Source organism: Hevea brasiliensis, chromosome 12 (genome assembly GCF_030052815.1).
Source record: "Hevea brasiliensis isolate MT/VB/25A 57/8 chromosome 12, ASM3005281v1, whole genome shotgun sequence".
Lineage (NCBI taxonomy): Eukaryota > Viridiplantae > Streptophyta > Magnoliopsida > Malpighiales > Euphorbiaceae > Hevea > Hevea brasiliensis.
The window spans coordinates 8,386,213-8,401,776 of record NC_079504.1 but is presented as its reverse complement, the minus strand read 5'-3'; the positions used below and the strand labels follow the sequence as shown (position 1 = coordinate 8,401,776).

Here is a 15,564-nt window from a genome sequence, read left to right as displayed (position 1 = left end):
TCCTAAGGTAAAAACCCAACCGGAAGTTGATTGATTATCATTAATACTAGTTATCCAGCTAGCATCTGTATAACCTTCTAACACAATTGGAAATTTATTATAAAATAAACCAAAGTTTATAGTTCTTTTTAAATAACCAAGAACTCTTGAAATTGCTTTCCAATGTTCAATACTAGGCTTACTAGTGTATCTTGATAATTTACATATTGCAAAAGCAATATCAGGTCTAGTGCAATGCATAGCATACATTAAGCTACCAATTGCACTAGCATACTCAATTTGAGCAACTGTCCTGCCAGAATTTTCAGTTAATTTGGAAGAAACATCATATGGAGTTTTTGCTTCTTTGACTTTTAAATGATTAAATTTATTTAATATTTTCTCAATATAATGAGATTGGCAAAGAGCAAAACCCCCACTATGTTTTTTTACTTTGATACTTAAGATTGTATCTACCTCTTTTAAATCTTTCATTTTAAATTTTGAGGTTAGATACTTCTTTGTATCATTCACACCTTCCATATTTGTTCCAATTATAAGCATGTCATCAACATAAAGACAAATTATCACACCAAAATGATCTGTAAATTTGGAATAAATACATTTATCAGCACTATTATGTTTAAAGCCATATTCCAAAATTGCAGAATCAAATTTCTCATGCCATTGTTTCGGTGCTTGTTTTAAACCATATAAAGATTTAATTAATTTACAAACTTTTCTTTCATTCCCTGGTAAAACAAATCCTTCTGGTTGCTCCATATAAACTTCTTCTTCTAAGTCACCATTTAGAAAGGCTGTCTTAACATCCATTTGATGTACATATAAATTATATATTGATGCTAAAGATAAAAGTACTCTAATAGATGTTATTCTAGCCACTGGTGCATATGTATCAAAGTAGTCAATTCCCTCTTTTTGTTTAAAACCCTTTGCAACCAATCTAGCTTTAAAAGTTTGAATCGATCCATCTGTGTTATATTTTCTTCTGAAAACCCATTTACATCCTATTGGTTTAGAACCAGGTGGCAAATCAACTAGAACCCATGTATTATTAAATAATAATGAATCCATTTCATCATTGATTGCCTCTTTCCAAAAGGCCACATCCCTTGTAGTCATTGCCTCTTGAAACGTTTTAGGATCATCTTCTACATTTAACAAAATTGGTATTTTGTTAAGTACAACTGACCTATTGCCTTCTACCAGAAAAACAATAGCCTGAGAAGATATAAAATCTGGATGTAAATTATTTTCTTTTCTAATACGTTGACTTCTTCTAATTTTATTAGAAGAATCTAACTTTCTTTTGTTGCTAGACGTCGATTCAAAATTAATATCAATACTAGAACCATTGCTTTGACTTGAACTATTCATGGGCTCATGTATAGGGTCATTATGAAATTTATTTTCAATAAATTCAACATCCCTAGATTCTACAATTACATTTAAGTCTAAATTTAAAATTCTATAAGCTTTGGAATTTTCGGCATAACCAACGAAAACTCCTTTCAAAGCTCTAGGACCTAATTTAGTCCTTTTAGGATCTGAAACTCTATAATATGCTAAACATTTACACTCTTAAATAGTTCAAGTTAGGTTTTCTATTTTTCCATAATTCATATGGAGAAATTTTAAATTTTCTAGAAGGAATTCTATTATGTAAGTGACAAGCAGTAAGTAAAGCTTCCCCCCATAAGTTTGTTGGCAAATTAGATTTCACAAGCATAGAATTAAGCATATCCACTAAGGTTCTATTCTTTCTTTCTGCCAACCCATTTTGTTGTGGTGTATAAGGTGCACTTATTTGATGTATAATTCCATTTTCTTCACAAAATGAAGAAAATTCATTGGAAAAATACTCACCACCTCTGTCACTTCTCAAAATTTTGATTTTTTTTTCCTTTTTGATTCTCAACTTCAGATTTATAAATCTGAAACATTTGGAATGCTTGATCTTTATTTTTCATTAAATAAACATAAGTATATTTGGAGAAATCATCTATGAAAGTTATAAAATATCTATTTCCTCCTTTAGTCAATATTCCATTTAATTCACAAATATCAGAATGCACAAGTTCTAATAACTTAGAAGATCTTTCAACTTTTGGAAAAGATTTCTTAATCATTTTTGCTTGAATACAGATTTCACAAGATTTTTTATTATCATCTATATATGAAATTAAACCATGTTTAGCCATAAATTTTAAAGATTTAAAACTAATATGTGCTAAACGATCATGCCATAAAGATAAAGATGACTCAACAGTATAAGCGAAATATTCATATTATTATTAATCTGAGTTTAAACATTCCATCACATGAGTAACCTTTTCCCACAAATAGTCCATTTATGGACACAATTATTTTATCGGACTCGTAACCTTATAAACTTTCTTACACAACAGACTAGCAGACACAAGATTTTTCCTTATTTCTGGCACATACAACACATTTACTAATAATAGCTTCTTTCCAGAAGTGAAGTTTAATTCAACACTTCCTTTTCCCACCACTTTAGCGGAATCATGATTGCCCATTAGAACTTTCTGCCCATTTACAACTTCTTCATAATTTTTAAATTGAGTCTTATCATTGCAAACATGAACAGTAGCCCAAGAATCATACCACCAATCATTGGATTTGGTTGTTGTAGCCATATTGAGTTCATTACCATTCCAATATGCAAATCGATATCATTGCAATCAATTCGATAGTTTGTTCAACTATATTTGCTTTATTGGAATTCCGAGCACTATTATTCGTATCTTCTTTCTTATGTTTCTTTAGAAACCCATTCACGTTTGTAGTGCCCTTTCTTGCCACAATTGTAACAAGTTCTTCCTTTCTTTGATTTCTTTGTTCTTTGCCATAACTAATCTTGCTTGAAAACTTTCTCTTACTTCCAGAATTTTCTTTTGAAAATTCTGACTTCCTTGCACAAAATTAACTTTTGTAGTAGATTCAGAAACAAATTTCTTATCACGATTTCTTGTCTCTTCTTCAATGCGCAAGTGTTTCAACTGCTCAAGAAAAAATCTTACGTGGTATGCGAATTTCTTCCTATAATCATTCCAACTAGGAGGAAGTTTTGCTATTATTCCTCCTACTTGCAATGATTCAGAACTATCACTTTCAAATCTTTAAGTTTTGAAACCGGGACATGTAACTCATGGACTTGATCCATATGAATATATTATTAACCATTTGGAATTCAAAATATTTCATGATGAGAAATTTATCCACACCTTGTTTTTCCGAGTTGTATTTGAACTCCGGTGATTTCAGACTTCCATTGGAGACTTGGTGAAGTAAATAGATCATACTGACCTATCGACAAGTTGTTAAGAATATGACCTCTGCATAGCAATTCATCTTCTTCACGTTTGTCTCGATCTGCTTTCACTTGTTCAGAATCTTCTGGAGTTGGTGGTGAAATAGCAGGCAGATTTGGATCAAGTATATAAGAAATCTTCAATGTGGTGAGTAAGAATAGCATCTTGTCTTTCCAAATAACATAGTTTGTCCCATCAAAGCGATCAAGTTTCACAAACTCTTGATTCATCACGGAAAATCTTGGACTCCATTGCGATTAATACCTTAAAATTGTTGAGGCGTGGGTGTAGAATAGGCTTTGAGGCGTGATGAATCACTATCTTTAAGGTATTAATTGCCCCACTAGATTCTTTGCAAGGTTATGGCAATATACCTCCAGGATACAACAAAGCTGAAATCTGCAGACAACTCTCAAGATTTCCCTTAAGAACTCTTTATATGAACGAATTTAGAGAGATTAGAAGAAAAGAAGAAGAAGTAGAAGTAGTATATATGGATTGAAAAAACTCATCCATATTTATAAAGAATGAAAAGTCATGGCACCTTTACTAGATAGACACATCTGTCTATCTCCAATAGATACAACTGTTTATGTAATAGACATATGCTTATTAAAGATACCTATACAAATAGTTGTGACTATTTGTATAGAATAGACATGTCTGTTTATTAACAGATACCTATACAAACAGTTGTGACTGTTTGTATAGAATTGATATGTCTGTCTATTAACAGACACATCTACTTGTTAAGTGCCATAATAGAATAATATCTATTGAATTATATATATATAATTCTATACATATTTCACTCTTGCCATTCCTTCACTTTCTTATATTTTAACAATATAGAAAATTTTTTTCTCTATACTATCTAACATACAAGCTATTTATAACATATGAGATAAAAAGCATATTTAAATTTTCAAAATTTGAAATCAATTCGTTAAGCTTTGTTTGTTAATAATTTGTAATGTAATATTTAGTATTTATAATAGTATTTAAAAATTAGAGGAGTGACATATAAAAAATTAATTTTTTAATTTTAGAAATTATAAAAATATTTTAATCATAATTAATTGAATGATATTATTTTATTTATATTTATCGATTAATGTAATAATTATTTTTATTAAATATAAATATTTTAAATTATTATATAAATAATTAATTATTAATAATTACTATTTAATAACTAATAAAACAATTGAGAGCTATTAGAATAGTTAAAATCGTTGAATAAGACCTTGATAAAATTTTAACCAATTGATTAAAAAATAAATTAAAAAATTGGTGACCCATTAAATAATTTCTAGGCCGAATTGACATTTTAAGGCCAGGCCCAATTCTATTGTCTTCTCAACGCTCCAGAAATGCAATGAGTTAACCAGCGGCTTCTCAATATTACCCCGATGGGTGGCTCTTCACCAAATCCAAAAATTGAAATGAGGCTCCAATGCGTGGACACGTGTTTCCGGCTCTCACTTTTACGTCCGCAGTAACGCAGTAAATCTTCTTTCGGTCTTAACCTAAGCTGGAGCGCTGCTCTTTTCCTCTCCCCTCTTTTATTCCGTTGTACTTGGAGGCCGACTACTCAGTCAGCTAGCACATCCTTCCCTTTTCCAGCAATGGCGGAAGCTGCAACAATCGAGATACCTTCGCTATCTGAAGTATCGTTTTTTACTTCTTCTTCTCCAACTATTTGAAAATATCTCAGTTTCTCTGGATCGAATGATTTGATTGCTTACCTAGATCTGTGCAGCTTCTCTGTTTTCTTTGTTTTTGTTCTGATTGGATTGTTTCGGATCTTCCGTTTTTAGTTCAATGAAATTAGTTGTCATGGTTGCACAAAATTATTGGAGAAAGTAGACTTTTTAAGGATTAAATCGAGCTAATGATTTATTGATTTTTCTTTTAATTTTGGAACTCTCTGTATTTTTTTTAGGGAACATTTTAGTTTGTTTGATTATGAATTTAGTTCCTCTACGATTTTGTTCGAGTAATTTTGTAAAAGATTAATGTTTTTTTTTTCTTTGAATGAAGAGAAAAAGAGGAAGTATCTATCTAGAATAGAAGGTCTTAATAGCTGAACTTATGATTTTGGTATCAAAAACAATTTCGTTTTATTGATTAGAAATATTGGCATTAGCTATTTTTTTTTTGTTTAGTGTAACTGTTTAGGAATTGGTCATGCTTCACCAAATAAGTACCTTAGGCATGCTAATACTTGCTTTTCAGTTTACTGAATGCCGCATGATTGCATACCAAGCCTAGTTAAAGATTGGCCTGATTTGATGTTCACCGACAGTTGACTAAGAAACTTGAAAATCAAATGCTTATGGTACTGATGGAACAACAATAGAGGAATTGTTTTTGAAATCACATATGATGCAGCATCGACTGAACTGCATCAGTGTGCTTCAGTTGCTTAATCAAAATACTAAATGATAAAGATACAAATAAGACTTGACCAAACAATGATGGCTTAGCTTGTCTTTAATATTCTGCAATTCTCATTCAACTTGACCTTGTTCATACAAAATCAAAATAAGCTTTAAATACTTTGTATCCTGAAGATGTTCTGGTTAAGTTTGCCTTTCAATTATGTAAATATCCTTTTCCAGTGTTGTTACAATGGCCGGCCCCTTTTGGACTGTGATTAGTTTTTGGACCTTTGCCTTTGGGCAAGGTATGCTCAACAAGTCAACGTTTCTTTCTTTCCTTGCCTGAAATTATTATGCATGAATGCTGATAGAACTTTTTGTCTAATACTTTGAAATGTAGCAATATTTATTGAAGGAGAAAGAGGAGAAGGCTGATGTAGGTTCAAAACTTGTGGAAGTAAACGAAGAAGTGAAACCTGAAACTGCTATTTCTGAAGAGAAAGCTGAGGAAGCACCAACAGCTGCTGCTGAAGAGAAAGAGGAAGATGCTGTTGCTGCTGCTGTTGAAGAGATCACTGAAACTAATCCTGCTTCTGAAAACAATGGTGAAGATGCTCCTGCTGTTGAGACAGAAGGCAGTGAAACTACCGAAGAGCAAAACTCAGATGAACAAGAAGCTGCTGATGAGAAACCAGAGATAAAGGTATGGCTTTAGTGGGAACTTTTGCTATCAAATGACCTCTAATTACATTGTATTTGTGTTACTTCCATCGGGATTCACTTGTGTGTTTGGATGGCTTGGTATCCAGCTGGAGACAGCACCAGCTGATTTCCGTTTCCCAACTACAAATCAGACAAGGCACTGTTTTACCAGATACATTGAGTATCATCGGTAAGTTTAATTTGTTTCTTATATGCTTCTTCTTTTTAATTTTTTCCATTTTTCATTGTGGCATATGTGCTTTTTTTTCCCCTTGAGATATAATACTGATTCTTATGACCTTCTCCAGGTGTGTAGCTGCCAAGGGGGAAGGTGCTTCAGAGTGCGAAAAATTTGGCAAATATTATCGTTCTCTTTGCCCCAGTGAATGGGTATGTAGTTTGGATTTTTTGGTATCCTAGGAAGCATGCTAGCTGTCTTTCATTCTCAACTAAGGCTTGAAGAAGCTTATCATCCTCACCATCATCCTCATCCTCATCCTCATCATCATCATCTTCTTCTTCTTCTTTAATTTTGAAAGAAGCTGTTCAGTGTATTTACATGGCTAATAATGTATGTTACTAAGCTATATTTGTTTCTTTTTTCAATTATGGTTGCCTGACTGCAGCTTCCAACAAGAAAAATATTGTTGTTGGCTGAATTATGGCATTGTGGTGGCAATGTCAGATCCAAATAGGAAACTATGGGACGTGAGTAGCTTCCTGAGATAACCACAAAAAAAAAAGGAGGGATGTGGATGGGGTTGGGTTGGGGGGGGGGGGGGGGGAGGAGAGGAATGCAAGGCTTATTAATCTGAGCTTAGGTTCCCTGTTTGTTAGTTTATGTGGCTCATAGTATTTACTTTCCAAATGACTGGCTGCATGGAATTTTACATTTGATATTGCTGATATGGAAGATTGGAGAAAATTGTTGTGCATAACAAATTCTGTCTGAATCTAAAATTAGAAAGAATAGATGGCTTAGGACTTCTAGTTTGTGATTGCTAATGATAATTGATATATTATAATTTGCTGATGATTGATATGGCGGAAGAAATTTCTATGGAAGACCAGGTGAATCTGATGATCTACAATGTTTTTCTAAAAAGAAATTTTTAATTGACAAGAACTGGAACAGAATTAAAGAGAGAGGAAATTTTGTGGCTCTTCTCTACTCTGCATGTTTCATTAGTCTTTGTTAACTTCAACCTCTTGTGACTTTGCAATCTATTGTGTCTTACTGCTGCATCATCCCTTTTGTGGCAGCCAAGTTGATTCCATGGCATGCAGAATCCTTGACCCTGATCCCTTGTCAAGCCCTCTTCTTTACAATAGCTTTTGCAGTGTCACTCAATCGACTCTGTGATTTATTCAAGCAATTTTTAAAATAGAATCTCTAACCGCTATCAGATTAAAACCTTCACTATTTTGTTTGGACCTTCCAGCCTCTGCAGTCTGCCTGAAATCCTCCATATACCCTCGTTGAGGCGTTGGCTTTTCTTTCTGTTGTGCATGTGTGTGGGTGTGTGTGTGTGTTTTTGTGTGTGTGAGAGAGAGAGAGATATGTGGGGGTGGGTTTAATTTTGATGATAGGTCAAGTTCAAGCAGGTGCCTGCTTAATTTCTGTTTTATAGTGTGGGCACAGGATGGTTTGCTCCTGCTGTTCCCTATTATAGTTGCCCTATCATATGGAACTATACGCTTCTATTCTATGCTTGGAGAATGCTTAGACCAATGATATTAGAAACTTACTCCTGTTGAGGATTGTTAGTTTATATGTTCCAAAACCTTACTGCGATATTAATTTTGTAATGTTGAGCTGTGTATCATTGGTTTTTTTTTTCTTTGTTTTGGTTTCCTGGCATGCTATTTTGTTTGGACCTTGATCTGTATCATTGGTAACCTACTTGAGCTGATGTTTTGGCTTGTTTATGGGTACCAGATAGAGAGATGGAATGAGCAAAGGGAGAATGGAACATTTCCAGGCCCCCTGTAGAAGGTTCTTGTTTGAAGATCCTTGTGCTGTTGGTTTTCTGCTGTATCCATGTTTTTACCACCAGAAGAATTTCTTTGACGAGAAGTATGTTCTTAGGGAATGCCCTATTTGATCAGTGAGTTAATAAGAAATTTTGGCTTGTCCATTTGAGTTGCAGCTCAAGTCTGACTAGAGGGAATGTTGCTGCACTTCATCTTTATGATGAAGCTTCTTTCTCCATCATTTCCCCATCATTTTTAACTGTCCTATAATGGTTACTGTTAGCATTACTTTCTACATAATAAAAGATATACTGCTTCTTGATCCCGCCAATTTAAAAGAAGGGGCAAAAATTGTTGATGAATGTCTATTTTCCAGCGCTATTGGATGAGGACTTAGAACTCAATTTTAGTTATTGGCAAGGTATCAGCATCTGGGATTTGATTATCCAAATATTCCACTTATTATTTCATATAAAACATGTTGATTCTACTCTGCTACTGTTGCCTTCAAACTTGCTGTTTGTGATCATAGGCTAAAGGTTATGGATGAGTATGCACAAGCAATTAACTAATGTTATTTGTGTTTCATTGTCAGGCTACTGGATTAACGTAGAGTAAAACAATTCTTATGTCATTATTGATAGAGTATTTATTTTATCATGGCCGAGTCCAGTTTGCTTGAACTTATGTTAAAAAGCTGTGATCCCTGTAAATGAAAGGAGATAGCCCACGGAACAGATATTTCACTTGATTCAACAATTTGATTTGGGTGAGCAATTTTCAGCTCTAAAAAAGTTGTACTGAACCAAACTAATTTGGTTTTTTCGATTTCAGTTCAGTTAGCATTTTTGAAAAGTTTTTGTTTTATAGTTCAGTTAATTCAATAAAAAAATTGAACTAATCTAAACGAAATTCCCCACTTACTACCCCACTTACCATACTATGTTTTTTTCATACATCCTCTAAATATATTTCCAAACAGAATCCCTATTTCTAAACAAATTTCTCAAATCAATCCTTACCTCGCTTTCTTAGATCTTGCCTTCCCTCTTCTTCTTCTTCTTCTTCTTCTTCTCCTCCTTCTGTAATGTTTGATGGTTGATGCTTTTGCTATTGTCTACTTGTTCCATTTTTTTTACTTGTTTCTTTTTCTACTACCGCCTATCGCCCTTCCTCTGGAATCCTTAATTGTATAGACTCATACGGCCATATTCATATTTCTTTCCTATTGCAGCCCTTTTTTAAATGTTTGCGTCGTCGTAATTGTATGAGTGTGACTGTCCTCATCTTCTTCTCGCTGCATCGATTCAAAATCCATCATCGCTGTCAAGAATCTCAACTTTGAATCAACTGATTCAAGTTCAAGCTAAGAGTTCTGATTCAAGTTGAACTTAAGACTACTGTTTTTGAGTTTGGTACTTAAGATCGACTTTTTTTTAGCTATTTGTGAATGTGTAATTTTTGTTATTCTCCAATTTAATTTCTTAGTTTTGGTTCAATTATGTCAAGATTTTGTTGGTGATTTATTATGAAGTGTTATTATTCCTATCTTCCTGGATTGATAATGAAATTTTGAGTTTGGTTTTTAGATTGATTATGGGTTGTTAGTTCTTGACATTGTTCATCTCTTATTGAGATTGGTTATACAAATCGATGAATCAAATCAAACTGAACTTATTTAATAAAATATATTTTATTCTATTAATTTAATTTTTTTAATTTAATAAAATATATTTTAATTTTATATTTTTTTTTGTTTGATTCAATTCAAAACTAAATCAATTAATCCACATCCTTGAAGTTGACACAATTGTTGTTGAATGTATGAAAATTTTAAGGGTGATTATTCTTACCTATCTCGCAGTGAGTCTACCCTTTCCTTTCTTCTAGATGGGGCATGTGTATAAATAAAGTTCTCTTTTGGTGGTGGATTTGATGAGAATAGTTGAGGGTTCTTTTAATCCACCAAAAAATTGGCTTGCTATGCTATGCTTGTTGGGTTTTCTTTGCATGCAGGTGTTCGATCTTTGGGTTGGAGGCTTGTGTTAGCTCCTTGGGGCTAGATGCACAGTGCCCTTTGAATCACCTGTGCAGGTGCGTTTTGGTACTTTTGGTGCGCCGTTAGTGTTGGTTTCAGTAGGATCAACGGGCTTTTCTTGTAGAGGGAAAGGGTAGAAGTTTCCCGACGGTTGTTAAGAGTCAACATTAGTAGGTATTGCTGCCCTCCTGAATGGACTTACCTCCTATTTTTCAACTCCTCCCTTCATAGGCTGTTAGTTGATGTAGAACAACTTGGTCCTTGTGGTTGCTTGCTGTTAACTGTCCTGAAAGATTGCTAGCTATTGATACTCCCGTTTGCGTGTTGATAGAGTAGTTCTCTGTTTGACTGTCGAGTTTTCTCTTAAAAATTGCATGGGATCCATAGTGTCACAGGTGTCTCACGTGGGTAGATATTGTCCGCTTTGGGCCTCGGCCCTCACGGTTTTGTTCCTAGGCCAAGCCTCTACCCAACCCAAAATGCGTCTACCCAAGCAAGGCCACCCCCTTCATATTAGCCCAGTCACTCCCCCATACTTGGCCGATGTGGGATTGAGTCACCTCTGTGACATCTCCCCCACCCGATCCTGCAACGACCTCGTTGCAGTCCGGCCACCCTGCCTACACCTCTGTGCTCTTGGCGTGAGTCGACCAAGATGGGTCGACTCTAATACCAAATGTAACGGGTGTCTCATGTGGGTAGATATTGTCCGCTTTGGGCCTCGGCCCGCACGGTTTTGTTCCTGGGCAGAGCCTCTACCCAACCCAAAACGCGTCTACCCAAGCAAGGCCACCCTCTTCATATTAGCCCAGTCACTCCCCCATACTTGGCCGATGTGGGATTAAGTCACCTCTGTGACATACTGTCACGGGTCCAGGTTTTAGCCCTCACTTGGAACGGTGCGGCACTTGGCTTGAACTCTTTCAAGACAAGTCAGCCAAGAGAATCTGTTCAATATGATGAATATATTAGTATGGCTTGGCAAGCCAATTGGGAAAAATATCATAAGCACCTCATTTCAATATGCATCTCAAGCATAATAAAGAACAAGGCACCAGTATATCAAGAACAGGCTACTTCTTTCATTCATTAGTCATAATCGATACAATTAAGTTGGTTGTCCATACATCACTTATAGGCAGGGGAGAACCTACAAGGAGTAGCGGGACAAGTACTCACCATGCCCGTGGCTAGCTATACCGATTGCTTCATGGTAGTCAACTAGCCACTCCCTCCTAAAGAGCATTAGGAACACAATGAGGTGTGACAGGAGGAGACATCACTATACTTGAGCCATCACACCCCAAAATTACATAAAATAGAAAATAATTACAAAATATCCCTTTTAGTCCCTGAAATTTACATATTACTACTTAAGCTTTCTAACCCCCTTACATTCTCCCCCACTTGAACGGTCGACGTCCTTGTCGACTAAGCTTATGGCAACTCTTCAATCTTCTGTGTATGTGGTTGTAAGATACGCGATAGGATACTGCCTCATTAAAAAACCTTGACCAAGTAAAACCCAGTGGAAAAAAACCTTGGTGAAGGAAAAAGAGTGCAGTGCGTATTTTCAACCAAGATTGCACTTACAAGAACTCTCTATTGTACTGCCTTTGTGGTTCGATGTCTATTTCTAATTTGATGAGGTACTCCTTGTATGCCTGATGCTTGGTGGATTTGATAGCTTGCTCTGGTAGGATTTCTTCTACAGCTTGGTTGACTAGTGTTGTGTAAACAAAAGCTAATCAGGCGGGTTTATCACAGCTAGGATCCATCTCTTCTGCATGATGTTGCTTTGTACTAGTAGCATGGCAAAGTGATTGAATCTTCATCCATTTTGATAACTTTGCTCTGTAAGTTAGCTGGTCGACCCCGATAATCAGTGATATTGGCTTCTCATCCTTGTGAATTAGTCTCTTGTACGCATTGGTTTCGTATTTTTGGCACTTGTGAGCTGCTTATGGTCCTTGGCTTGCATATGTCCACTTCTTCATAAGTCTGTATGCTTGAGGAATCTTGCCTTTGTTCAACATATGCCTGAAGAATTTGACTTTGGGTTGCTTTGACATGCCTTTCTCTCTCTTGTAAAAGAGTTTATTCTCTTACACCTTCTCAAAGCTAAGTAGAGATATTTCTCTAAAGTGTACGTATATGCCATGGTATCATCAAGGTGGACCACCACAACTTATCGGGATAATCGTAAAATACCTGGTTCATTGAAGTACAAAGATATCCAAAACATTTGTTAGTTAAAAAGGTACAGTAAGAAGTTTAAAGATACTTATACCGTGTTCCACATGCGGTTTTGGGTTCAATCTTCCCACACACATTAGTTTCTTTAAGCTTGCTTAACACCTTCCCCGAATTGGAGAGAATCAATATCACTTTCCTTTCGCAGATGGTAGTGTAACTTGTAAGCATTGCACAAGGTCGGTCTCTTTTGTTCGATAGCTAGTTTCAACTTTTGCTTCTCCAAGGCTCTTACAGAGCATATGGTATCTATCATCAATGGAGCACTATCTTCTTCCCTTGTTCTCTCTTTTGGGACCCTTCTCCTCTTCTTGGATGACCTTTTAAGGCATTAAACACCTTTGTAGGAACATTATAAGATGCAATGTACTCCCCATAAAGAGAAACACTTTTGATATTCTAAGCTCAGCTACTGTTAAGTTGTTTGATCTCTAGTATTGATTACTCTACAATCTTGCACCATAGTGTTCTCTCCCCAGATTGATTAGCTTGTCTCCCTTTATTTCTCTAAGAATAGAGTTGTTTTTGGATTACTCCCCCACTTAAAGCCTTGCCCCATTTTCTAGGGTAGTTGTCTTAACTTTTCTATCATGATCAAGCTCTTATTTAGCTCCTTCACTTACATCTCATTAACACATTCTTTGCCAACGTTTCACGTCTACTTTACCATACCTTTGTTATCTTAGCATGAGAGTCACAAAGGTCCTCACATATTCCTGGATTGGATCTATCTATTGTATCTCATTAACCCGCATTGTGTGTTATGTGCTACCTGTATAAGGTAAGGATGGTGGATCCAGTTCTACTATTATTCCTTCCACTTTATCATGCCCCCACAGTTTGCCCTCCTTTATCTAAATACATTGGCACTATCTTTTTAACCTGTCTTCATGAAAATCATTTTGAGTAGCATTGGAATATAATTTCATGTCATATAAAAGGTTATTTTACCTCTCTCACATTGTGAGTACCACTAAAGCCTTTGATTTCGAAATTTCCTCACATTAGGATTACTGATAGTGCTTACCAGCAGTTCACCTCAAAATTGTGTTCTTGGTCTCCGCGACCTCATTGCTAATCTCGACCACAGTCCCTACAAGAGAATTATGAGGAGTGGTAATAGACTTTAAATTTTCCACAGTACCTTTTTACATGATAGGCCACTACTTTAAGCTCTCGCATATGTTCTCCAAGTTGCTCAATTAATCCTTTCCTGTAAAAGAAATGGGATTTTGGATGGCCTCAAGCTCTATTGGCTCATCACCCTCACCCTTAAAAAGCATGGCTACCATAGCCAGAAGATATCTCATGTAAGCATGGGATTTTGGGAGGCCTCAAGCTCTATTGACTCACCCTCACCCTTAGAAAGCTTAGCCATCATAGCTAAAAGATATTTCCTGCAAGTATAGGATTTTGGATGGCCTCAAGCTCTATTGGCTCACCCTCACCCGATATAGTTAGGCTACAATAGCCAATGATATTCAATTTTCTCATTGCTCAAAGAGCGAGGCAGACTGACTCAAGCTCTATTGCCAGCCCCATCAAAATTGTCATAGGGTCATTACCCTCTCTCCAAAAGATACAGCTGATGGAGTGTGCAGCATCCCACTTGGGGATCATTACCCTCTCTCCAAAAGATGCAACTAAAGGAGCGTGCAGCACCCCGCATTCTCAACCAATGTGTAACTCAGTCACCCTGCCTACTCCTCTCAGAGCGCTTGGCGTGACAATCAATGGGAGGAACTCAGTCACCCTGCCTACTCATTTTTAGAGCGCTTAGCGTGACAATCAACGAAGCATCCATTGCCTTTAGTGAAATCACTTTGATCCCTTTTCTCGAGGGTGACAATAATTGCACAGTAGATTCCTTCATACTCTCCACCATTCATGGATCGGTGGTTGCTCTAATACCAACTGTCACAGGTCGGTTTTAGCCCTCACTTGGAAACGTGCGGCACTTGGCTTGAACTCTTTCAAGACAAGTCAGCCAAGAGAATCTGTTCAATATGATGAATATATTAGTATGGCTTGGCAAGCCAATTGGGAAAAATATCACAAGCATCTCATTTCAATATGCATCTCAAGCATAATAAAGAACAAGGCACCAGTATATCAAGAACATGCTACTTCTTTCATTCATTAGTCATAATCGATACAATTAAGTTGGTTGTCCATACATCACTTGTAGGCAGGGGGAACCTACAAGGAGTAGCGGGACAAATATTCATCATGCCAGTGGCTAGCTATACCGATTGCTTTATGGTAGTCAACTAGTCACTCCCCCTTAAAGAGCATTAGGAACACAACGAGGTGTGACAGAAGGAGACATCACTATGCTTGAGCCATCACACCCTAAAATTACATAAATAGAAAATAATTACAAAATATCCCATTTAGTCCCTGAAATTTACATATTACTACTTAAACTTTCTAACTCCCTTGCACATAGCCGACCAAGGAGAAGCAACACTGCTACGTAAAAAGATACGGATGTTCCTTTTTTCTTCTAGTGCCCTATCCAATTAGTCTAGGGCAACTGTTCTCTTTTTCTTTTAATTGTTGTTGGATTTGTTTGTGGGCTTCACTGTTGTAATTAGGCGTTTTTAGTTGCTAGTTATTCCTATTTTAGCAAATCAGGGGTTTTAACACTCCCTAAGCTTTTGGGGGGCTTTTTTCAATAAACGAAAAAATGAAAGAGCTGGGCATACCAATGCAAAAAGAAAAATTGTAATGACAGTTGATGAAGATATCCCTTTCTTTGAACTAGGCACATAAACCTCGAGCAAACCCAATTTATTTGAGACAGAAGCCATAGTGCTCCAAAGTTCTCTTTACCTCGTATCTTCTTCCTAAGTGGTACCACTGCTAGGCTACGTTA

The 15,564-nt window shown here is 36.0% G+C and overlaps 1 protein-coding gene across 1 annotated transcript; it reads left to right on the top strand.

Moving 5' to 3' along the window:
• Positions 1-4,788: 4,788 nt before the first annotated feature.
• LOC110636710 (cytochrome c oxidase subunit 6b-1) lies at positions 4,789-8,736 on the top strand. Its single transcript, XM_021786528.2, has 5 exons — positions 4,789-5,005; positions 6,120-6,422; positions 6,529-6,611; positions 6,730-6,811; positions 8,361-8,736. Exons 1-5 carry the CDS (start codon positions 4,964-4,966, stop codon positions 8,412-8,414), a joined length of 564 nt encoding a protein of 187 aa, XP_021642220.1. The 5' UTR covers positions 4,789-4,963; the 3' UTR covers positions 8,415-8,736.
• The last annotated feature ends 6,828 nt before the right edge of the window (positions 8,737-15,564 follow it).

Coding starts and splice junctions, on each gene's coding strand:
- LOC110636710 (XM_021786528.2), top strand. CDS start 4,964: ATGGCGGAAGCTGCAACAATCGAGATACCTTCGCTATCTGAA. Junction 5,006..6,119: donor AGATACCTTCGCTATCTGAA/GTATCGTTTTTT, acceptor TTTGAAATGTAG/CAATATTTATTGAAGGAGAA. Junction 6,423..6,528: donor ATGAGAAACCAGAGATAAAG/GTATGGCTTTAG, acceptor CTTGGTATCCAG/CTGGAGACAGCACCAGCTGA.